At 38.4% G+C, this 26487-nt stretch overlaps 1 protein-coding gene across 1 annotated transcript; it reads left to right on the forward strand.

Moving 5' to 3' along the window:
- Window positions 1-1608: 1608 nt before the first annotated feature.
- Window positions 1609-10443, forward strand: LOC132482971 (RNA-binding motif protein, X chromosome-like; the record flags this gene model as incomplete). The annotated part of the gene is made up of 5 exons (XM_060088241.1): window positions 1609-1665; window positions 3567-3710; window positions 8843-8946; window positions 10126-10251; window positions 10362-10443. Coding segments are annotated over exons 1-5 (513 nt in total), but the record flags the coding sequence as incomplete, so codon positions are not given.
- Window positions 10444-26487: the final 16044 nt, after the last annotated feature.

Consider the following 26487-nt stretch of genomic DNA (forward strand, 5'->3'; position numbering starts at 1 on the left):
AGTTCTCATAGTGGGGAACACATACATTAATTCCCTTTTTCCTATAGCTTGGTTTCTGGTATGCTGCAGGCACTTGGCACATGTTGACCCTTTTACTTTACTTTCATATTTTAAGGTATGGTAGTACCTAGAAGTTGATCTTGACTCATGATTTTATTTTGGGTGCAGAGGTAAATTTGTGTCATGAAGGATAGTTGACCCCCATTTTTGGTTTCTTTTCAAGCACAAGAACGTGTAGTCTGTGTAGACATTATTCTTCAATTCTTTATTCAACAGATATTTTATTGCCAGGCATTGCTTTAGCAATTGATTAATGGTTGTGGGGAATACAAAATACCTATTTTCTTGGACACTTGTGTTCTAGGGTGAACGATGAGAAACGTACAAGTAAAACTAAATACAATTTCATATGCAAAAATATTAAGGAAAATAAAGTAGGTAATTTCATTAGAGCTTAAGGGGAGTGGATTTCTATACATATACATCTAAGAATGTTAAATCCTGAACGTTGGGAGGGAGGCAGCCATTCATAAGTGTATGGGAAATGTTTTGGACCCAGAAACAGAAAAGGAGGCCCTAACATGGGAGCACATGGCTGTTGAGGCTGTTTGTATTGGGCCAGGGCCCATCCATATCCACCAGAAGTCTTAGTAGGAATTCAGCATTTAAAATTGTTTTCCAGGGATAACATGAAACAGCTAGAGTGTTTTACTTAGAGCACTTATATTATGATTTGAATTATGTTTTCAAAAACACTTTGGCATCTATAGAAGGTTAATGTAGGAAGTTGTTGGAAGATTAAGAAGTGTAAGCATTTCTGAAACATAAGAATATGAAGTACTATTATAAGAAGTTACTCTTGGGGGACATGTTTAAACAATTGAATAAGGCAAAAAATATTAAGGACCAACTAAGTGCTCTATTTTAAAAAAAATCAAGGAAATTATTAGAAGTAAATACAGAAGAACAATCATGTTGGAAAATTTTCTTTCTCTTAATATTTAATAAATGCTAAAAACAATTAGAGTAGGAATAACCATTTTGAATAAATAACTGAATAATTTTATTTTTTAAATGACACATATACTTTTATATACCCTTGGGACACTGAAAACTTTGAATGGTAGAAGTAGAGAAAGGAAATGAGTTTAGTTCTCCATTATAGAAAGTAAAAGGGTATATTCTCTCATGATAAGTGAGAGGTATTAATCTTCTTTTAATACCAGAGGACATTTCAGGGAGCTCTAATTGCCAATACGTACACTTTGTGTTGGATGACTTAATGAAAGGCAGTTACTAATTAAGTCTCATTTATCTGGCATGGTGAAGGACACCATCATTTCAGAAGAAAATGTTTGCTTTGGGGAAAAAATACTGATCTTGAACTAGAGCAGTAGTAAATAAATTTGATGCGATGTTATTAATGTTATACTTAATCTGTTTAGTCTTTGGATGGAAAGGCAATTAAGGTAGAGCAAGCCAACAAACCATCTTTTGAAAGCGGTGGTACACAGAGACCACAACCTCCTGCAAGAAACAGGGGCCATCTGAGAAATCCGAGACATGGAAGAGGAAGAAATCGAAGAGGAGGAAATGGAAGAGGAGGAAATGGAAGAGGAGGAAGTGGGAGCGCAAGAGAGCATCCCTCACCTGGAGGACACCTGGGTAATGTTTTCAAATACAAGGCTGCAACCAGAGGACCGAAAAATAGTAGGTTTAACTGTATAGAAACCTCTCAGTTTTTATTCCATCCTTTATGAGCAAAGTAGTGTGTAAGAACTATCAGATGATGAATCACATTGATAGTCAGAAGTATTTCTAAGTGGTGAAGAATTATTGTAGTTATAAAATGACTTAACTAGGTAATGTGCAAAAAGTTAATCACCTTACAGGGGAATAGCATAAATTTTAAAGTAAATTCAGTCTCTTTTACCATTATTACTAATTGCCTCTTTTCTTCGAGGATTTTTCTACAGAGTTTCCTACTGTCGATCATACATTAGAATTTTTCACTTTAGGACCAATAACTTGATATGAGTTTAAATCAATGATTCATTCATAATCTGTTAAAAATACATTGGTTAATTTTATTCTGAGAGTAGCCTTATTGCATCATAAACATCCTAGAGAATCTTGAAAACTCCACAACAGAAAATAAAAGTCACTCAGAATATCCACAATTCAGGGCTAAACACTTCATATTTTAGGTTTCACCTTGCAGTATTTGTCTTAAGTATATGTGTTCAGACATCTAAGCAAATCTCCATTGTCATTTTGATATGAGGCTTTTCTACCTGGGTCTCTGGTATGCATTTGGGAAAATACCTGAGGGAAATAAATAGAGCTTTAGATTCTAAAAGGTGTCTTTGATCCAGGAAAAGAGTAAAAAGCTCTGCTTCAGACGTATGTATGTTTTCTTTGTGTGTGTGTATTAGAGGAGAAAGTCGTTGAAAATGCCTTTTTTTGGATTTTTTCAGAGAAGTTTTCTACTTAGTAAGAAAAGGAGGAAAAGCACTTTGCATTTCAAAAACTTGCATATATTTAACAACCTTTGCTTCATCTATTAACCATAACCAGTCTTCAGAACTAAAACATTTAGTTTCTTTTTGTGATAATTACATGTGTGAATTTTAGGAAATGTTTTTGGAAAGTTCAGTTAAAGGGTGTGCCCATTTTAAGATAACACAGTTTTGTTCTTTTCCCGCTATCTTGATCTTGAGAAAAGTTGACCAGTTCATATTCTGCCATGTGTAAGAATACTCATTTTTTTCTTGCCTGTGGCAATACAGGGGAATTGGAATATACCTAAACATCTTTCTGGTTAGAAAGGTAACAAATAAATTTTCAGTATTTAGTGTGCATTTCTTAAATACTATTAAAATTGAACAGAACATAGCCCTTTTCACTGAGAAATTAACATTTAAGAGTTGATCTGTGAATAACACAGGCTTGAACTGTTGATCAACTTAGAAGCAGATTCTTTTTTTCGATAAATACATATAACATCACTACGTGATCCAAGGTTGGTTGAATCCATGGATGCAGAACTAGGGATACTGGACCAAGTGTAAAGTTATAAGCAGATATTCTCCTGCAAAGGGAGTTATTTGTATGTATATACTTAACTTTTAGGTAATGCATTTTGTATTCATCTTTTTTTATTTTTAATGTTTTGATTTATACCTAGGATGTTGTGTTTTTCAAAAGCTTCCTTGACACCAGAATTATATAACTAATAACTTATCATCTTCCTCCTAAAATGATGAACAATTCAGTTTTACATTTAATTTATCCAGGTTTTCCTGTACTCTCTCTCTTCTCCCCAAACCGCTTTCATACCAGTGGTTCTTTAGTTTTTTCCTCGATTTTCCAAACTGACTTTTACGGTGAGTCTTTGAACTCTACTAACTTATGTGTCATATGAGGAAACAATCATATTGGTTTAGACAGATAGGAAAGCTGAAGACTGGAGTAATTGTTGAGTGAAAATTTATAACAATAAGTGAAACTTTCCCAGTGAAAAAATGTTGATTCTACTTAACTAAAAAGATTTCATTTAAACACAGGTCGTGGTGGACATACTCCTAGTCCCAACGCGAGTTCTTCCAGGGGAGCCTTTCCAGTTAAAAGAGGACAATCTTCGAGAAGTGGAGGTCCTCCTCCTAAGAGATGTGCTCAAAGACGAAGCAGTAGTGGGGTGGGAAGAGAAGGTAAATGCTATATAATGCAGAAACAGTTGTTTCTCATTAATGAGAGTGAGCTATTTTAAACAGAATGTTTAAGCAAAATGGAAAGTGAGAAGTATATGAACATGTTAACCAATCACTAATTTATTTATTGATTTGTGGTTGGGAAATAATTTTTCAGTTTTTGATTATAGATGTAATAGGTGATTAGCACTGCAGTGGGGAAAACATTGTTTGTAAGTCCATATTTGCTATAGAATTCCTCTTAATTTAAGTTGCTGCTAACACTTTTTGGTTAGTAGGCTTCTTTATCACATAGTTTCAATATCAGAATTTTCATGAAAACTATGTCCTGTGAGAGAATGTTCTGGTCTGTAGACTAGTTTAGCTATGTATATTGGCTACCTGGTTTTATTAATTATTATAAACAATAATTGAAACTTGCCATATGAACTGTAGTTTGTGCTCTTAACATTTTTGGAACTGTTTTCTGATCCTTAATATGGTACATACTTGAAACAGCCATTATCAAATTGCCATTTTACGTGTAGAATATTAATGAAGCCAAATGTAGCACGATATTGACTTCAAAATACAACAGAAGCTAAGAAGCCTACCCTTTCCATTATTAGATGGTTAGCCTAGTGAACAAACAAGAGAAGAGAGCAAACAAGGTCCTAGTGACCTCCAGGAATGAGGAATAAGAATTAACACATGAAGAGAACATTATCTATGGGAGATTGTTTCATATTTTGGAAGTGGTACAGTGTTTTTCAAATGAGCCCTTTATTGCTAATAAACAATAGAAGTCACTATTGCTCTCATCATACAAGGTCAATAATTAAGGTTGTACACTTAAAGGAGAGAGCCAACCACTTGGTGGTTGAATATGTGACAGTAGTTACCAAAAATCAATGTTTTGATCAAATTTTGAGAAGTTTTCCCTACTGCTGGTAATTTAAAGGTTATGCAAAATGTATAGGGAATGGGAGATGTCAGAAAATGAAATGTTTAGTGGTAACATTGAAAGGGAAATGAAAATGTGCATAAATGGAATTTTAGAAGGAGTAGTTGTTTTTAATGATTTTGGAGAGTGGAAGGATATCAGACTTCTGGATTTTTCTTTGAAACATTACTGTCAATATTGAGATACTTACATAAGCATTTTTAAATTAAAGGTTCAGTATCACATGGAAGAGAAAATTATGGAGGTCCTCTTCGTAGAGAGCCAGTCTCTTTTCGGAGAGTTGGCTATATGTCACAAAGAGATGGTTGTTATGCTATTAAAGATAGGTAAGAGGGCCTCCCTGGTGGCGCAAGTGGTTAAGAGTCCGCCTGCCGATGCAGGGGATACGGGTTCGTGCCCAGGTCTGGGAGGATCCCATATGCCGCGGAGCGGCTGCGCCCGTGAGCCATGGCCGCTGGGCCTGCGACTGCGGAGCCTGTGCTCCGCAACGGGAGAGGCCACAACAGTGAGAGGCCCACATACCGCAAAAAGAAAAAAAAAGAAAAAAAAAAAAAGATAGGTAAGAGAAAACACAGTATATGAATTAAGTCATGGTTAATTGTGTTGTTCTTGTTGAAATTTACCTAACACAAAATTGAACATTTAAAAGTGAACAATTCAGTAACATTTAGTACACTTAACAGTGTTATGCAACCACCAGCTCTGTTCAGTTCCAAAACATTTCATTACCCCAAAATAAAATTAATAAGCAGTCACTCCCATTTTCTCCCCCCTTGTCCCTGGTAGGTACCCACCTGTGTCCTTATCTATGAATTTATGTAATCCTGAATATATCACACTAATGGAAGCAAACAATATGTGACCTTTATTATCCAGCTTTCCCTTAGCATAAATGTTTTCAAAGATCATTCATGCTCTAGCATGAATCAGTACTTCAGACTTTTTTTTTTCCGCTGACTAAATATTCCATTTTATGTGCGATTAACATGGTTTGTTTATCCATCTGTGTGAGTTATTCCCATCATGGTGCTGTCATGAATACTCCTGTACAAGCACTTGGGTACCTGTTTTCAATTCTCTTTGAGTGTATATATACTTAAGGAGTGGAATTCCTGGGACATATAGTAATTGTTTATTTTTTTAAGGAACTGCTAATCTTTTCCACAGAGCCGGTACTATTTTACATTTCTTTTTTTTTTTTTTTTTTTTTTGCGGTACGCGGGCATCTTACTGTTGTGACCTCTCCCGTTGTGGAGCACAGGCTCCGGACACGCAGGCTCAGCAGCCATGGCTCACGGGCCCAGCCGCTCCGCGGCATGCGGGATCTTCCCAGACCGGGGCATGAACCCGTGTCCCCTGCATCGGCAGGCGGATTCTCAACCACTGCGCCACCAGGGAAGCACCCTATTTTACATTTCTGCCACGCACATATACTTGATTTGTTTCTCTGCATCTGCACCAACACTTGATATATTCTGTTTGTTTATTTTTAATTATAGCCAGTCTTATAAGTGGAAAGTGGATATTTCCTTTTGGTTTTGAATTTCATTTTCCTAATAAATATGTTGAGCAGCTTTTCAAGTCCTTGTTGCTCATTGTATATCTTCTTTGAACAAAAGTATATTCAAGTCATTGCCCGTTTAAAATTTTTTGTCTTTTTGCTGTCTGAATTCTTTATATATTCTGGATATGATAAGTTGCATTTAAAGTTTCATCTGCTTTATTTAATTTATTCAAGGAGAAATTATCCAAGCTCCCGAGCCAGCATGGATTATACTCTGCCACATAGAATCTATGCACACGGTTATTATGGACATTTAAGTTCTTGGAATGATCATCCCTCTAGAGGACATAGGTAATATAAAATTTTGTGTTTATATCAAATAAAAACATGCTTTTAAATTATGTGATCGTGACACATAATTTAAATTTATCACATAATTTATGACATTCTTTTAAATTTAGTGATCGTGATGGCCATGGTGGAAGTCGTGATAGAGATTATTCTGCATATCGAAGTGGAAGCTCTAACAGGGATTCATATGGGAGTAACGGTAGGAGCCCAGTTACACCTTGTAAATCATAGAATTAGACTTAACCAGATCATTGTTTACTTTAATTTTATTTCAGTTCCTTAAAGGTAGAACTATGTTTAGCATAGCCTTTTTTATAAGTTAAAGACCTTTGAATTGTTTTCTTAATAGCTCACTTAAAATAAAACGCTATGAAGGGTAAAAGGGCAGTCTCATCTTTTATTCACATTACAGAAAAATTATTTTAACATTATTATTATTTTTAAAAAATTTTTTTTGCAGAACTTCTGCCTCTCACCATACTGGCCTGTCCAGTTGCGGAGCACAGGCTCCTGTCACTCAGGCCCAGCGGTCGTGGCCCACGGTCCCAACCGCTCCGCGGCATTTGGGATCTTCCCGGACCGGGGCACGAACCCGTGTCCCATGCATCAGCAGGAGGACTGTCAACCACTGAGCCACCAGGGAAGCCCTACTAAATCTTGTTAAAAGTTGCCACTATACTGATCATTTAAAAATGCTAAAATAGAGGCTTTTACTGTCAAACTACTTAGGCTGAAAAATATTGCTCTCTCTTTTAAATAAATATGAAAGCCCTTCACCCTTGCTACATAGTTTATATTTTCATAGCAGAGACAGAGAAAGCTTATCTTTTCCAATATTTAGCACTTTGAGTCATGTTATATGATACCAGAAAATTTTGTAATGTTTAAAGTTTGTTTATCAATCATTAACTTCCCAGTTGACTACCGTGTTGCACCAGCAGCACGAAGGGTCCCGCTGACATACGCTGGAAGCAGTTGCTGTGATAGCAATACGAGAGATGTATATGGAGGAGGTCCGGAAGGTTACTCAAGCAGCCAAAGTAATACTTATTCAAGTGGTCGTGAGCGTGGAAGACAGGAACTATGAGGGTTTCCACCCTCTGTGAATAGGGAGTACCTTGCTCCCAGTGACTCTCATACAGTAGCTCAGGTTGTGGGGCATCCAGATGAGGTTATGTGGGAAGCCAATCTGAAAGAGAGGGCCGAAGCAGATATTAAAAGTAACACTCAGTTATGTACCAAATGTTCGTTACAAAGGAAAAGTTTAAGTTGTTTTCTATAATTGATGCTTGAATACTACTAAAAGAAAAATGTTGGTTTGTGGGGACGAGGCATATATTACCTTTTCCTCTATGAATTTTCAGACAAAGTGAAAACATGGAATTATTCAAAGTACTTGCATAGGTGTTAATATTAATTGAAATATAGAATTTGTGTTAAAAATGTTCAAAATTTTCAGAATAAAAAAATCAGAATTTTTTTGAAACCTATGTCCTGTGAGAGAATGTTCTGGTCTGTAGACTAGTTTAGCTATGTATATTGGCTACCTGGTTTTTTATTTAATTATTATAAACAATAATTGAAACTTGCCATATGAACTATAGTTTGTGCTCTTAACTTTTTTAGCACTGTTTTCTGATCCTTAATATGGTACAGACTTGAAACAGCCATTATCAAACTGCCATTTTACGTGTAGAATATGAATGAAGCCAAATGTAGCACGATATTGACTTCAAAATACAACAGAAGCTAAAAAGCCTACCCTTTCCATTATTAGATGGTTAGCCTAGTGAACAAACAAGAGAAGAGAACAAACAACGTCCTAGTGACCTCCAGGAATGAGGAATAAGAATTAACACATGAAGAGAACGTTATTTATGGGAGATAGTTTCATATTTTGGAAGTGGTACAGTGTTTTTCAAATGAGCCCTTTATTGCTAATAAACAAGAGAAGTCACTACTGCTCTCATCATACAAGGTCAATAATTAAGGTTGTACACTTAAAGGAGAGAGCCAACCACTTGGTGATTGAATATGTGACAGTAGTTACCAAAAATTAATGTTTTGCTCCAAGTTTGAGAAGTGTTCCCTACTGCTGGTAATTTAAAGGTTATGCCAAATGTATGGGGAACGGGAGATGTCAGAAAATACAATGTTCAGCGGTAACATTGAAAGGGAAACGAAAATGTGCGTAAATGGAATTTTAGAAGGAGTAGTTTTTTTAAATGATTTTGGAGAGTGGAAGGATATCAGACTTTGGGATTTTTCTTTGAAACATTACTATCAATTTTGAGATACTTACATAAGCATTCTTAAATTAAAGGTTCAGTATCACATGGAAGAGAAAATTATGGAGGTCCTCCTCGTAGAGAGCCAGTCTCTTTTCAGAGAGTTGGCTATATGTCACAAAGAGATGGTGGTTATGCTACTAGAGACAGGTAAGAGAAAACACAGTATATGAATTAAGTCATGGTTAATTGTGTTGTTCTTGTTGAAATTTACCTAACACAAAATTGAACCTTTAAAAGTGAACAAGTCAGTAATATTTTGTACACTTAACAGTGTTATGCAACCACCAGCTCTGTTCAGTTCCAAAACATTTCATTACCCCAAAATAAAATTAATAAGCAGTCACTCCCATTTTCTCCCCCCTTGTCCCTGGTAGGTACCCACCTGTGTCCTTATCTATGAATTTATCTAATCCTGAATATACCATACTAATGGAAGCAAACAATATGTGACCTTTATTATCCATCTTTCCCTTAGCATAAATGTTTTCAAAGATCATTCATGCTCTAGCATGAATCAGTACTTCAGACCTTTTTTTTTTGTTTGGCTGACTAAATATTCCATTTTATGTGCGATTAACATGGTTTGTTTATCCATCTGTGTGAGTTATTCCCATCATGGTGCTGTCATGAATACTCCTGTACAAGCATTTGGGTACCTGTTTTCAATTCTTTTTGAGTGTATATATACTTAGGAGTGGAATTCCTGGGACATATAGTAATTCTTTAATTTTTTAAGGAACTGCTGATCTGTTCCACAGAGCCGGTAGTATTTTACATTTCTGCCACGCACATATACTTGATTTGTTTCTCTGCATCTGCACCAACACTTGATATATTCAGTTTGTTTATTTTTAATTATAGCCAGTCTGAGAGGTGCAAAGTAGATATTCCATTTTGGTTTTTTTTTTTTTTTTTTTTTTTTTTCTTTTTGCTGTATGCGGGCCTCTCACTGCCGTGGCCTCTCCCGTTGCGGAGCACAGGCTCCGGATGTGCAGGCCCAGCGGCCATGGCTCACGGGCCCAGCCGCTCCGCGGCACATGGGATCCTCCCAGACCGGGGCCTGAACCCGTATCCCCTGCATCGGCAGGCGGACTCTCAACCACTGCGCCACCAGGGAGGCCCTCCATTTTGGTTTTGAATTTCATTTCTCTAATAAATATGTTGAGCATCTTTTCATGTCATTGTTGGTCATTGTATATCTTCTTTGAACAAAAGTATATTCAAGTCCTTTGCCCGTTTAAAATTTTTTGTCTTTTTGCTGTCTGAATTCTTTATATATTCTGGATATGATAAGTTGCCTTTAAAACTTTATCTGCTTTATCTAAGTTATTCACGGAGAAATTATCCAAGCTTCCGAGCCAGCAAGGATTATATTCCGCCACGTAGAGTCTATGCACACGGTTATTATGGACATTCAAGTTCTCGGATTGATCATCCCTCTAGAGGATATAGGTAATATAAAATTTTTTGTTTATATCAAATAAAAACATTCTTTTAAATTATGTGACCGTGACACATAATTTAAATTGATGACATAATTTATATCATTCTTTTAACTTTAGTGATCGTGATGGCTATGGTGGAAATCCTGATACAGATTATTCTGCATATCGAAGTGGAAGCTCTTACAGGGATTCATATGGGAGTTACAGTAAGAGTCCAGTTACAACTTGTAAATCATAGAATTAGACTTAACCAGATCGTTGTTTACTCTACTTTTACTTCAGTTCCTTAAAGGTAAAACTATGATTAGCATAGCCTTTTTTATAAGTTAAAGACCTTTGAATTGTTTTGTTAATAGCTCACTTAAAATAAAATGCTATGAAGGGTAAATGGGCAGTCTCATCTTTTTTTCTCATTACCAAAAAACTATTTTAACATTAGTATTATTATTTTATTTATTTATTTTTTTGCAGCACACGGGCCTCTCACCGTTGTGCCCTCTCCCATTGCGGAGCACAGGCTCCTGATGCGCAGGCCCAGCGGCCGTGGCCCATGGTCCCAACCGCTCCCTGGCATGTGGGATCCTCCCGGACCGGGTCACAAACCCATGTCCCCTGCATCGGCAGGCGGACTGTCAACTACTGCGCCACCAGGGAAGCCCCACTAAATCTTGTTAAACGTTGCCACTCTACTGATTATTTCAAAAGGCTAAAATAGGGGCTTTTACTTTCAAAGAAACTACATAGGCTGAAAACTATTGCTCTCTCTTTTAAATAAATGAGAAAGCCCTTCACCGTTGCTACATACTTTATAATTTCATAGCAGAGACAGATAAAGCTTATCTTTTCAAATATTTCGCACTTCAAGTCATGTTATATGATACCAGAAAAATTTGTAATGTGTAAAGTTTGTTTATCAATCATTAACATTCCTGTTGACTCCCGTGTTACACCAGCAGCACGAAGGGTCCCGCTGACATACGCTGGAAGCAGTTGCTGTGAGAGCAATACGAGAGATGGATATGGAGGAGGTCCAGAAGGTTTCTCAAGCAGCCAAAGTAATACTTATTCAAGTGGTCGTGAGCGTGGAAGACAGGAACAACGAGGGTTTCCACCCTCCGTGAATAGGGAGTACCTTGCTCCCTGTGACTCTCATACAGTAGCTCAGGTTGTGGGGCTTCCAGACGAGGTTATGCGGGAAGCCAATCTGAAAGAGAGGGACGAAGCAGATATTAAAAATAACACTCAGTTATGTACCAAATATTCCTTACAAAGGAAAAGTTTAAGTTGTTTTCTTTAATTGATGCTTGAATACTAGTAAAAGAAAAATGTTGGTTTGTGGGGAAGAGGCATATATTAACTTTTCCTCTATGAATTTTCAGGCAAAATGAAAACATGGAATTATTCAAGGTACTTGCATATTTGTTAATATTAATTGAAACGTAGAATTTGTGTTTAAAATGTTCAGAATTTTCAGAGTAAAAAAGTTTCATGAAATATGTCTTGTTAATTATACTGCTGAGTTAAATAAGCATAAAACTTTTGTTTGGAGGGTGAATTGTGCTGTTTGCCTAAACTTTTCCTTTGTACATGTATGTATTCAAAATTAAGCAATCTGTTATTTCTCCATCGCAAGCTGTGACTGTTTTCCAGTTAAGCTAAAGAAATTATATGTTCCTCTTTGAAAGCTTAAACATATAAAAGGTTTGAGAAGTCTCCAAAAAGGCTGAGAAACAATGCTTGCATTATTAGTGAAATTCTATGTGTCTTTATCCCTTTAAAGCAATAGTATAGATGAAAGGAAAATTTAGACATGTGACTGTAAAGAGTTTAAGAAATCTTGAGGTTAAGTATCTATTTTCTGATCCATATTCAAGTGGCAGATGACCAACGTGGGAATAATGGTTATAAAACCAATTTTCCACTAAATGTAAATGGAACCAGTTAACTTTTCTGAGTATATATCTTAGTGAAAGTTAGTACCCGTAGATTTTAAAACATTGGGAAACATTTTAAGTAATACTGATTTCAACTTTATTTTGGTGTGCTTGATGTAACACAAAGGGTTTCGTAATATACTCATAAGTATAGAGTTATCTGGAGGGTTAAGGGTTTTTTGTCAGTGACCTCAGGTGACATTTAATTAGTAATGCTTAAAATTTGGGAAGAAACTTGAGTGTAAAAACTTTAAGCCAAATTGGAATCTGCAAAACTAGTACAGAAATCTGCAATATCCTTTTAAGGGAACAGCAAAAATGAAGTTAAGGGGAAGGAGAGTATTATTTGAGCCAAACTGAGGATTATAACTCAGGAGACAGACTCAGAAAGTTCTGAGGACTGTTCTACCTGTTAGAAGTCAAAGGCATGGTTACATCCATTTTGAAGAGAAAGGACAGTATATCACATCAAAGTGACATACAGATATTTTACATGAAGATCAGCAGGGATACGTAGTCTGGGTAAGCAGGTACAAAGTGAGCAGCAAGTCAACATGATCCCAGTACAGAGCTGGGAAAGAACAGTATTCTTTTTAAGAAGTTGCAGCATAAGTGTCAGAGGAAGGTAAAATAATTGACCTTTATGATCAGGAAGGCAATCTGTCTTTGAGGAACTCTGGTTAATGTGTAGTGCAGATATTAGGGAGGGAGCGAGGATGTCTCAATGACCACAGCATTTTATGTTTAATTTTTCTTGGCTGGCCTTAAAGTACTGTATTTCATAAAATCCTACGGGGCATGAAAGGTTTGCTTTTAGTATCTAACATATCAGATTGATGAGTCAAATCCTTAAAACGAAGGGTAAAGCAAACGAAGTTTCGAACCCCAAACTGAACCGATTACTTTTTCCTGAGTACATGTTCATGAAAAACCCATAAAACTCTTAAGTGTTTAACAGTTGGGTGATCTTCAAAATACAGGGATACTGTGGGTTTGGTTCCAGAACAGTAAAGCAAGTCATGGTTTTTCTCAATTTCACGGCTTCTTATGTAACCCAGTCTTTCCTATTAACAGAAAACATGTATTTCTCCACTAGTTTTTAAGAGAACTGTGTTTGTTCCTTTCTTCCTCATGTGTAAATTCTCATTGGGTTCCCAGTGAATTGAAGGTGCTTGCTCTTCATGCCAAGAGTTGGGCATGAGACAGGCGGTTAAGCAAGTAAAGTGAGGATTTATTTAAGCAAGAATATGCCCTCAGGGAGAGCAGGCAGTTAGGTGAGGAGCTGCTGCCCTGGGTTCCACTGGCAAGCCGGTTATGAGGGGCATACAGAGGAAGGGGTGGCATACTCATTGGGGAAGCAGGAGTTTGGGGGTCACATTCCCTGCTTCTTTGCAGCTCCAGAAGGGATTTTTGTCCTTATTTAGCTTAGTCAGAAGTGTCATGGCCTCACTGCATGGTGTGTGCTGCTTGTCTGCAAGGCTAATTTTATTGTAAGGAGAGCATAATGAGCAACAGGTTACATTTGGAAGTAGGAGATTCCTGTCTTTCCTCATCTCTCTTTGTCTGCCTTCAGGACACTTACCACCGAAAATGTGCAGTTTCCTGTCAGTCTGGGGGTCCTTGTTTTTCTTTGTCTGCCCATGGACCTCTGCTCTTTACCAGGTGCTTGATTTCCTGCCACCTGGCCCCTCTTCCATTACTCTGCTCATATCTAGCTACTCGCCTGCTGTAGCAATTACAGTAATCTTAACCTCACAGTCCTTTAATTGCATTGCAGTTACTGAAAAACATGCTTAACATCCAGATTTAATTTTGTTCATGAATGAGTGATATCCAAACCTCTATAAGATGATTTTCTCAGACACCATCTGAGATTTCATATCAATTGTTTTGCCTCTCGTGTTTCTTTCCTGTCAAGCAGAGGACTAAAATATTAAACAATCATTATTGAAATACTAACAATTCTTTGATTTCCTACTATATACTGAACTTGTCCCTTCCAGTAGACTTGCTTGGAAGCTGCCGGTTGGCCTACATATTAGGTAGAAACCATAAAACCCCTAAATTAGGGAACAGTTATAACTTTGCCTGATTTAAAGATCAGCTTTTGTATAATGCATACAGCTGTTATCTATCTAGACTATGGAAAGTGTCCCAAGAAATACTAACTGATCACCATCAACTGATCAACTGGTGTTTACATGAACACATTTCATTGCATAGTTTTCTCAAGTGCTCAATAATGGTTAATATACGATTAAGACACTACCAATGCAAAGCATTAACACCACAGGTCTGGGCTTCCCTAGTGGCCCAGTGGTTGAGAGTCCGGCTGCCGATGCAGGGGACACGGGTTCGTGCCCCGGTCCGGGAGGATCCCACATGCCGCGGAGCGGCTGGCCCCGTGAGCCATAGCCTCTGAGCCTGCGCGTCCGGAGCCTGTGCTTCGCAACGGGAGGGGCCCCAGCGGTGAGAGGCCGGCATACCGCAACAACAACAACAAAAAAAAACAGTTTCATGATTTTGACCAGTCTCTAAAAAAGGCAGAATTACAAATTAACCTCAGGCTCCCACTTCATATAAAAGTAATTACAATATTATCACACTTTTGTTTTGAACCCTGAATTATGTTTTCAGCTCAATGTGCTCAGTACGTCATTTAACCTCACAATAACCCTATCTGATAATTCTTTATCATCTTGTTTTTGTAGACTAGGTAAATTTAAGAGTGTAGGTAGCTTACCCAGTTTCATATAACTACTAAATTTTGAAGTTTAGATTATTTTCTGTCTGCCTGACTTCGTATCATATTAAATCACCAGATGCATTATGTCTTCTAGACATTCATCTTTCTGTTTCAGATTATTTTAACAGTTCCACTAAAAAAATTAAGTAAGTAGCATATCTGCATAGCAAGCAGAATGCTTCATGATCTGGTCCTCCCCATTTTACGTCTATCAAGAAATCCCTGAACTCTCCCTACTGATTACCTGGAGCTTCACGTTAAAACCCCAAAATGCCTTTTCCTTTTTTTTTTTTTTTTTACGGTACGCGGGCATCTCACCGTTGTGGCCTCTCCCGTTGTGGAGCACAAGCTCCGGACGGGCAGGCTCAGCGGCCATGGCTCAGGGGCCCAGCAGGTCAGGGGCATGTGGGATCCTCCCGGACCGGGGCACGAACCCGTGTCCCCTGTATGGGCAGGCGGACTCTCAACCACTGCGCCACCTGGGAAGCCCTTCTCCTTTATATTGATTAAATTAAAGCAACTGGGAAAAGTATGCAGTAAAAAGTAGAGAACACATTCTGCTGTTGCAGTTTTCTTTAGAGTTTCTCCCGCGAGTTCTCCCTCGAGATTCTCTCGCGAGTTTCTCTGTTCACCCCTCCCCCACCTCCACATCTTCCATCTTCCCTACCTCCCCTGCGGCTCATCCCTTCCCCCACCCACCGCTACATCTGGTTCCTTAGCCTCTTTCTAGAAGTAGAGCGCTTGCTCTCGAGCCTTAGTTTAGTTAACGGTCGTCTGAAGAGACGCGGAAGGAGGACTTCTGAAGAGGAGGACAAAATAAGGTAAGAAATTCGGCATTTTAGGGAGGAGAGAATAATTTATACCTCAGGAGAAAGAGTTGACACCTATATGTTCTCCTGTTACCAGAGAAAGCGTGGTAATTCAGATTTTGATTTTTCTCTCAGGCTTTTACTGTAAGAGATAAGAGCCGAGTAAGTGGTGTTTGTATAAATATGTCTGAATAGACAGTGTCTCGAGAAGTCTATCAGTTGTTCTTGAACAGTACGTTTAATGTTTGTTCTCCTGGAGAATCAGTTGCCAAGGCAGCGATGAAAAGGCAGTGAAGTTCCTGGAATTTGTCCGTGAATTGAGAAGTTGGGGGTGGGGGTGGAGCTAGGTTTGAAATGCTGCGGGAGGGAATATTGAGTAGATAACTTAACTGTGATTAGCGGCGTACCCTCTTTGCTGTTGACTCTCACTTGCGGGTAGTGGAGCGTATGCCGGGCGCCAGTTTGTTCCGCTTGCACTTTTGTTTTTTGCGGTATGCGGGCCTCTCACTGCTGTGGCCCCTGCCACCGCGGAGCACGGGCTCGGTACCCAGAGGCTCCAGACGCGCAGGCCCAGCGGCCATGGCTCACGGGCCCAGCCGCTCCGCGGCATATGGGATCCTCCCAGACCGGGGCACGAACCCGTATCCCCTGCATCGGCAGGCGGACTCTCAACCACTGCGCCACCAGGGAGGCCCTCTCCACTAGTTTTTAAGAGAACTGTGTTTGTTCCTTTCTTCCTCATGTGTAAATTCTCATTGGGTTCCCAGTGAATTGAAGGTGCTTGCTCTTCATGCCAAGAGTTGGGCATGAGACAGGCGGTTAAGCAAGTAAAGTGAGGATTTATTTAAGCAAGAATATGCCCTCAGGGAGAGCAGGCAGTTAGGTGAGGAGCTGCTGCCCTGGGTTCCACTGGCAAGCCGGTTATGAGGGGCATACAGAGGAAGGGGTGGCATACTCATTGGGGAAGCAGGAGTTTGGGGGTCACATTCCCTGCTTCTTTGCAGCTCCAGAAGGGATTTTTGTCCTTATTTAGCTTAGTCAGAAGTGTCATGGCCTCACTGCATGGTGTGTGCTGCTTGTCTGCAAGGCTAATTTTATTGTAAGGAGAGCATAATGAGCAACAGGTTACATTTGGAAGTAGGAGAGTCCTGTCTTTCCTCATCTCTCTTTGTCTGCCTTCAGGACACTTACCACCGAAAATGTGCAGTTTCCTGTCAGTCTGGAGGTTCTTGTTTTTCTTTGTCTGCCCATGGACCTCTGCTCTTTACCAGGTGCTTGATTTCCTGCCACCTGGCCCCTCTTCCATTACTCTGCTCATATCTAGCTACTCGCCTGCTGTAGCAATTACAGTAATCTTAACCTCACAGTCCTTTAATTGCATTGCAGTCACTGAAAAACATGCTTAACATCCAGATTTAATTTTGTTCATGAATGAGTGATATCCAAACCTCTGTAAGATGATTTTCTCAGACACCATCTGAGATTTCATATCAATTGTTTTTCCTCTCGTGTTTCTTTCCTGTCAAGCAGAGGACTAAAATATTAAACAATCATTATTGAAATACTAACAATTCTTTGATTTCCTACTATATACTGAACTTGTCCCTTCCAGTAGACTTGCTTGGAAGCTGCCGGTTGGCCTACATATTAGGTAGAAACCATAAAACCCCTAAATTAGGGAACAGTTATAACTTTGCCCGATTTAAAGATCAGCTTTTGTATAATTCATAGAGTTGTTATCTATCTAGACTATGGAAAGTGTCCCAAGAAATACTAACTGATCACCATCAACTGATCAACTGGTGTTTACATGAACACATTTCATTGCATAGTTTTCTCAAGTGCTCAATAATGGTTAATATACGATTAAGACACTACCAATGCAAAGCATTAACACCACAGGTCTGGGCTTCCCTAGTGGCCCAGTGGTTGAGAGTCCGGCTGCCGATGCAGGGGACACGGGTTCGTGCCCCGGTCCGGGAGGATCCCACATGCCGCGGAGCGGTTAGGCCCGTGAGCCATGGCCGCTGAGACTGGCTTTTGGAGCCTGTGCTTTGCAATGGGAGGGGCCACAACGGTGAGAGGCCGTCATACCGCAAAAAAAAAACACCAAAAACCAAAACAGTTTTATGATTTTGACCAGTCTCCAAAAAAGGCAGGATTACAAATTAACCTCAGGCTCCCACTTCATATAAAAGTAATTACAATATTTTGTTTTGAACCCTGAATTATGTTTTCGGCGTTGTGCTCAATGTATGTGCTCAGTACATCATTTAACCTCACAATAACCCTATCTGATAATTCTTTATCATCTTGTTTTCGTAGACTGGGTAAATTTAAGAGTTTAGGTAGCTTACCCAGTTTCATATAACTACTAAATTTTGAAGTTTAGATTATTTTCTGTCTGCCTGACTTCGTATCATATGAAATCACCAGATGCATTATATCTTCTAGACATTCATCTTTCTGTTTCAGATTATTCTAACAGTTCCACTAAAAAAATTAAGTAAGTAGCATATCTGCATAGCAAGCAAAATGCTTCATGATCTGGTCCTCCCCATTTTTCATCTATCAAGAAATCCCTGCACTCTCCCTACTGATTACCTGGAGCTTCACGTTATTACCCCAAAATGCCTTTCCTTTTTTTTTTTTTTTTTTTTTACGGTACGCGGGCATCTCACCGTTGTGGCCTCTCCGGTTGTGGAGCACAAGCTCCAGACGCGCAGGCTCAGCGGCTATGGCTCAGGGGCCCAGCAGCTCAGGGGCATGTGGGATCCTCCCGGAACGGGGCACGAACCCGCGTCCCCTGCATGGGCAGGGGTACTCTCAACCATTGCGCCACCTGGGAAGCCCTTCTCCTTTATATTGATTAAATTAAAGCAACTGGAAAAGGTATGCAGTAAAAAGTAGAGAACACATTCTGCTGTTGCAGTTTTCTTTAGAGTTTCTCCTGCGAGATTCTCTCGCGACTTTCTCTGTTCACCCCTCCCCCACCTCCACATCTTCCATCTTCCCTACCTCCCCTGTGGCTCATCCCTTCCCCCCACCCCCCACCGCTATATATATTTAACAAGCTTTGCTTCATCTATTAACCATAACCAGTCTTCAGAAATAAAACATTTAGTTTCTTTTTGTGATAATTACATGTGTGAATTTTAGGAAATGTTTTTGGAAAGTTCAGTTAAAGGGTGTGCCCATTTTAAGATAACACAGTTTTGTTCTTTTCCCGCTATCTTGATCTTGAGAAAAGTTGACCAGTTCATATTCTGCCATGTGTAAGAATACTCATTTTTTTCTTGCCTGTGGCAATACAGGGGAATTGGAATATACCTAAACATCTTTCTGGTTAGAAAGGTAACACATAAATTTTCAGTATTTAGTGTGCATTTCTTAAATACTATTAAAATTGAACAGAACGTAGCCCCTTTCACTGAGAAATTAACATTAAGAGTTGATCTGTGAATAACACAGGCTTGAACTGTTGATCAACTTACAAGCAGATTTTTTTTTCAATAACTACATATAAGATCACTGCATGATCCAAGGTTGGTTGAATCCATGGATGCAGAACTAGGGATACTGGACCAAGTGTAAAGTTATAAGCAGATATTCTCCTGCAAAGGGAGTTATTTGTATGTATATACTTAACTTTTAGGTAATGCATTTTTTATTCATCTTTTTTTCTTTTTAATGTTTTGATTTATACCTAGGATGTTGTGTTTTTTAAAAGCTTCCTTGACACCAGAATTATATAACTAATAACTTACCATCTTCCTCCTAAAATGATGAACAATTCAGTTTTACATTTAATTTATCCAGGTTTTCCTGTACTCTCTCTCTTCTCCCCAAACCGCTTTCATACCAGTGGTTCTTTAGCTTTTTCCTCGATTTTCCAAACTGACTTTTACGGTAAGTCTTTGAACTCTACTAACTTATGTGTCATATGAGGAAACAATCATATTGGTTTAGACAGATAGGAAAGCTGAAGACTGGAGTAATTGTTGAGTGAAAATTTATAACAATAAGTGAAACTAGCCCAATGAAAAAATGTTGATTCTACTTAACTAAAAAGATTTCATTTAAACACAGGTCGTGGTGGGCATACTCCTAGTCCCAACGCGAGTTCTTCCAGGGGAGCCTTTCCAGTTAAAAGAGGACAATCTTCGAGAAGTGGAGGTCCTCCTCCTAAGAGATGTGCTCAGAGACGAAGCAGCAGTGGGGTGGGAAGACAAGGTAAATGCTATATAATGCAGAGACAGTTGTTTCTGATTAATGAAAGTGAGCTATTTTTAAACAGAATGTTTAAGCAGAATGGAAAGTGAGAAGTATATGAACATGTTAACCAATCACTAATTTATTTATTGATTTGTGGTTGGGAAATAATTTCTCAGTTTTTGATTATAGATGTAATAGGTGATTAGCACTGCTGTGGGGAAAACATTGCTTGTAAGTCCATGTTTGCTATAGAATTCCTCTTAATTTAAGTTGCTGCTAACACTTTTTGGTTAGTAGGCTTCTTTATCACATAGCTTCAGTATCAGAATTTTCATGAAAACTATGTCCTGTGAGAGAATGTTCTGGTCTGTAGACTAGTTTAGCTATGTATATTGGCTACCTGGTTTTATTAATTATTATAAACAATAATTGAAACTTGCCATATGAACTGTAGTTGGTGCTCTTAACTTTTTTAGCACTGTTTTCTGATCCTTAATATGGTACAGACTTGAAACAGCCATTATCAAATTGCCATTTTACGTGTAGACGATGAATGAAGCCAAATGTAGCACTATATTGACTTCAAAACACAACAGAAGCTAAGAAGCCTACCCTTTCCATTATTAGATGGTTAGCCTAGGGAACAAACAAGAGAAGAGAACAAACAAGGTCCTAGTGACCTCCAGGAATGAGGAATAAGAATTAACACATGAAGAGAACATTATTTATGGGAGATAGTTTCATATTTTGGAAGCGGTACAGTGTTTTTCAAATGAGCCCTTTATTGCTAATAAACAATAGAAGTCACTGTTGCTATCATCATACAAGGTCAATAATTAAGGTTGTGCACTTAAAGGAGAGAGCCAACCACTTGGTGATTGAATATGTGACAGTACTTACCAAAAATTAATGTTTTGCTCCAAGTTTGAGAAGTGTTCCCTACTGCTGGTAATTTAAAGGGTATGCCAAATGTATGGGGAACAGGAGATGTCAGAAAATACAATGTTCAGTGGTAACATTGAAAGGGAAACGAAAATGTGCATAAATGGAATTTTAGAAGGAGTAGTTTTTTAAAATGATTTTAGAGAGTGGAAGGCTATCAGTCTTTTGGATTTTTCTTTGAAACATTACTGTCAATTTTGAGATACTTACATAAGCATTTTTAAATTAAAGGTTCAGTATCACATGGAAGACAAAATTATGGAGGTCCTGCTCATAGAGAGCCAGTCTCTTTTCGGAGAGTTGGCTATATGTCACAGAGATGGTGGCTATGCTACTAAAGATAGGTAATAGAAAGCACAGTATATGAATTAAGTCATGGTTAGTTTTGTTGTTCTTGTTGAAATTTACCTAACACAAAATTGAACATTTAAAAGTGAACAATTCAGTAACATTTAGCACACTTAACAGTGTTATGCAACCACCAGCTCTGTTCAGTTCCAAAACATTTCATTACCCCAAAATAAAATTAATAAGCAGTCACACCCAATTTCTGCCCCCTTGTCCCTGGTAGGTACCCACCTGTGTCCTTATCTATGAATTTATCTAATCCTGAATATATCATACTAATGGAAGCAAACAATATGTGACCTTTATTATCCAGCTTTCCCTTAGCATAAATATTTTCAAGGATCATTCATGCTGTAGCGTCAATCAGTACTTCAGACCTTTTTGTTTTTTTGGCTGACTAAATATTCCATTGTATGTGTGGTTAACATGGTTTGTTTATCCATCTGTGTGAGTTATTCCCATCATTATGCTGTCATGAATACTCCGGTACAAGCATTTGGGTACCTGTTTTCAATTCTTTTTGAGTGTATATATACTTAAGGAGTGGAATTCCTGGGACATATAGGAATTCTTTAATTTTTTAAGAAACTGCTAATCTTTGCCACAGAGCCTGTACTATTTTACATTTCTGCCATGCACATATACTTGGTTTGTTTCTCTGCCTCTGCACCAACACTTGATATATTCTATTTGTCTATTTTTAATTATAGCCAGTGTGATATGTGCAAAGTAGATATTTCATTTTGGGTTTGAATTTCATTTCCCTAATAAATATGTTGAGCAGGTTTTCATGTCCTTGTTGCTCATTGTATATCTTCTTTAAACAAAAGTATATTCAAGTCCTTTGCCCATTTAAAATTTTTTGTCTTTTTGCTGTCTGAGTTCTTAAATATTCTGGATATGATAAGTTGCATTTAAAATTTTAGCTGCTTTATTTCAGTTAGTCAAGGAGAGATTATCCACACCCCTGAGCCAGCAAGGATTATACTCCACCACGTAGATGCTATGCACACAGTTGTTACGGACATTCAAATTCTCGGAATGATCATCCCTCTAGAGGACATAGGTAATATAAAATTTTGTGTTTATATCAAATAAAAACATTCGTTTAAATTATGTTATTGTGACACATAATTTAAATTGATGACATAATTTATGACATTCTTTTAAATTCAGTGACCGTGATGGCTATGGTGGAAATCGTGATAGAGATTATTCTGAATATTGAAGTGGAAGCTTTTACAGGGATTCATATGGGAGTTACGGTAAGAGTCCAGTTACAACTTGTAAGTCATAGAATTAGACTTAACCAGATCGTTGTTTACTCTACTTTTACTTCAGTTCCTCAAGGGTAAAAGTATGTTTAGCATGTCCCTTTAGATAAGTTAAAGACCTTTGAATTGTTTTGTTAATAGCTCACTTAAAATAAAATGCTATGAAGGGTAAATGGGCAGCCTCATCTTTTTTTCTCATTACAGAAAACCAATTTTAACATGATCATTATTTTTTATTTTTATTTTGTGTGCGGTACACGGGCCTCTCACCATCGTGGCCCCTCCCGTTGCGGAGCACAGGCTCCTGACGCAGAGTCCCAGAGGCCATGGCCCACGGTCCCAACCGCTCCCCGGCATGTGGGATCCTCCTGGACCGGGGCACGAACCCGTGTCCCCTGCATCGGCAGTCGGACTGTCAACCACTGCGCCACCAGGGAAGCCCCACTAAATCTTGTTAAAAGTTGCCACTCTACTGATTATTTAAAAATGCTAAAATAGGGGCTTTTACTTTCAAAGAAACTACTTAGGCTGAAAAATATTGCTCGCTCTTTTAAATAAATGTAGAAGCCCTGCACCGTTGCTACATAGTTTATATTTTCATAGCAGAGAGAGATGAAGCTTATCTTTTCAAATATTTAGCACTTTAACTCATGTGATACGATACCAGAAAAATCTGTAATTTTAGCGTTTGTTTATCAATCAGTAACTTCCCATGTGACTCCCGTGGTGCACCAGCAGCACGAAGGGCCCCTGTGACTTACGGTGGAAGCAGTCGCTGTGATAGCAATATGAGAGATGGATATGGAGGAGGTCTGGAAGGTTACTCCAGCAGGCAAAGTAATACTTATTCAAGTGGTCGAAAGCGTAGAAGACAGGAACAATGAGGGTTTCCACCCTCTGTCAATAGGGAGTACCTTGCTCCCCGTGACCCATACAGTAGCTCAGTTTGTGGGACTTCCAGACGAGGTTATGCGGGAAGCCAATCTGAAAGAGAGGGCCGAAGCAGATATTAAAAATAACACTCAGTTATGCACCAAATGTTCGTTACAAAGGAAAAGTTTAAGTTGTTTTCCTTAATTGATGCTTGAATACTACTAAAAGAAAAATGTTGGTTTGTGGGGAAGAGGCATATATTAACTTTTCCTCTAGGAATTTTCAGACAAAGTGAAAACATGGAATTATTCAGAGGACTTTCATGTTGTTAATGTTAATTGAAAAGTAGAAGTCGTGTTTCAAATGTTCAAAATTTTCAGAGTAAAAAAATTTCGTGAAATATGTCTTGTTAATTACACTGCTGAGTTAAACAAGCATAAAACTTTTGTTTGGAGGGTGAATTGTGCTGTTTGCCTAAACTTTTCCTTTGTACATGAATGTATTCAAAATTAAGCAATGTGTTATTTCTCCATCGCAAGCTGTGACTGTTTTCCAGTTAGGCTAAAGAAATTACATGTTCCTTTTTTTGAAAGCTTAAACGTGTAGAAGGTTGGAGAAGTCTCCAGAAAGGCTGAGAAACAATGCTTGCATTATTAGTGAAAGTCGATGTGTCTTTATCCCTTTAAAGCAATAGTATAGATGAGAGGAAAATGTAGACATGTGACTGTAAAGAGTTTAAGAAATCTTGAGGTTAAGTATCTATTTTCTGATCCATATTCAAGTGGCAGATGACCAACGTGGGAATAATGGTTATAAAACCAATTTTCCACTAAACGTAAGTGGAACCAGTTAACTTTTCTGAGTATATATATCTTAGTGAAAGTTAGTACCCCTAGATTTTAAAACATTGGGAAACATTTTAAGTAATACTGATTTCAACTTTATTTTGGTGTGCTTGATGTAACACAAAGGGTTTCGTAATATACTCATAAGTATAGAGTTATCTGGAGGGTTAAGGGTTTTTTGTCAGTGACCTCAGGTGACATTTAATTAGTAATGCTTAAAATTTGGGAAGAAACTTGAGTGTAAAAACTTTAAGCCAAATTGGAATCTGCAAAACTAGTACAGAAATCTGCAATATCCTTTTAAGGGAACAGCAAAAATGAAGTTAAGGGGAAGGAGAGTATTATTTGAGCCAAACTGAGGATTATAACTCAGGAGACAGACTCAGAAAGTTCTGAGGACTGTTCTACCTGTTAGAAGTCAAAGGCATGGTTACATCCATTTTGAAGAGAAAGGACAGTATATCACATCAAAGTGACATACAGATATTTTACATGAAGATCAGCAGGGATACGTAGTCTGGGTAAGCAGGTACAAAGTGAGCAGCAAGTCAACATGATCCCAGTACAGAGCTGGGAAAGAACAGTATTCTTTTTAAGAAGTTGCAGCATAAGTGTCAGAGGAAGGTAAAATAATTGACCTTTATGATCAGGAAGGCAATCTGTCTTTGAGGAACTCTGGTTAATGTGTAATGCAGATATTAGGGAGGGAGCGAGGATGTCTCAATGACCACAGCATTTTATGTTTAATTTTTCTTGGCTGGCCTTAAAGTACTGTATTTCATAAAATCCTACGGGGCATGAAAGGTTTGCTTTTAGTATCTAACATATCAGATTGGTGAGTCAAATCCTTAAAACGAAGGGTAAAGCAAACGAAGTTTCGAACCCCAAACTGAACCGATTACTTTTTCCTGAGTACATGTTCATGAAAAACCCATAAAACTCTTAAGTGTTTAACAGTTGGGTGATCTTCAAAATACAGGGATACTGTGGGTTTGGTTCCAGAACAGTAAAGCAAGTCATGGTTTTTCTCAATTTCACGGCTTCTTATGTAACCCAGTCTTTCCTATTAACAGAAAACATGTATTTCTCCACTAGTTTTTAAGAGAACTGTGTTTGTTCCTTTCTTCCTCATGTGTAAATTCTCATTGGGTTCCCAGTGAATTGAAGGTGCTTGCTCTTCATGCCAAGAGTTGGGCATGAGACAGGCGGTTAAGCAAGTAAAGTGAGGATTTATTTAAGCAAGAATATGCCCTCAGGGAGAGCAGGCAGTTAGGTGAGGAGCTGCTGCCCTGGGTTCCACTGGCAAGCCGGTTATGAGGGGCATACAGAGGAAGGGGTGGCATACTCATTGGGGAAGCAGGAGTTTGGGGGTCACATTCCCTGCTTCTTTGCAGCTCCAGAAGGGATTTTTGTCCTTATTTAGCTTAGTCAGAAGTGTCATGGCCTCACTGCATGGTGTGTGCTGCTTGTCTGCAAGGCTAATTTTATTGTAAGGAGAGCATAATGAGCAACAGGTTACATTTGGAAGTAGGAGAGTCCTGTCTTTCCTCATCTCTCTTTGTCTGCCTTCAGGACACTTACCACCGAAAATGTGCAGTTTCCTGTCAGTCTGGGGGTCCTTGTTTTTCTTTGTCTGCCCATGGACCTCTGCTCTTTACCAGGTGCTTCATTTCCTGCCACCTGGCCCCTCTTCCATTACTCTGCTCATATCTAGCTACTCGCCTGCTGTAGCAATTACAGTAATCTTAACCTCACAGTCCTTTAATTGCATTGCAGTCACTGAAAAACATGCTTAACATCCAGATTTAATTTTGTTCATGAATGAGTGATATCCAAACCTCTGTAAGATGATTTTCTCAGACACCATCTGAGATTTCATATCAATTGTTTTTCCTCTCGTGTTTCTTTCCTGTCAAGCAGAGGGTTAAAATATTAAACAATCATTATTGAAATACTAACAATTCTTTGATTTCCTACTATATACTGAACTTGTCCCTTCCAGTAGACTTGCTTGGAAGCTGCCGGTTGGCCTACATATTAGGTAGAAACCATAAAACCCCTAAATTAGGGAACAGTTATAACTTTGCCCGATTTAAAGATCAGCTTTTGTATAATTCATAGAGTTGTTATCTATCTAGACTATGGAAAGTGTCCCAAGAAATACTAACTGATCACCATCAACTGATCAACTGGTGTTTACATGAACACATTTCATTGCATAGTTTTCTCAAGTGCTCAATAATGGTTAATATACGAT

This window comes from Mesoplodon densirostris (genome assembly GCF_025265405.1).
Source record: "Mesoplodon densirostris isolate mMesDen1 chromosome Y unlocalized genomic scaffold, mMesDen1 primary haplotype SUPER_Y_unloc_1, whole genome shotgun sequence".
Lineage (NCBI taxonomy): Eukaryota > Metazoa > Chordata > Mammalia > Artiodactyla > Ziphiidae > Mesoplodon > Mesoplodon densirostris.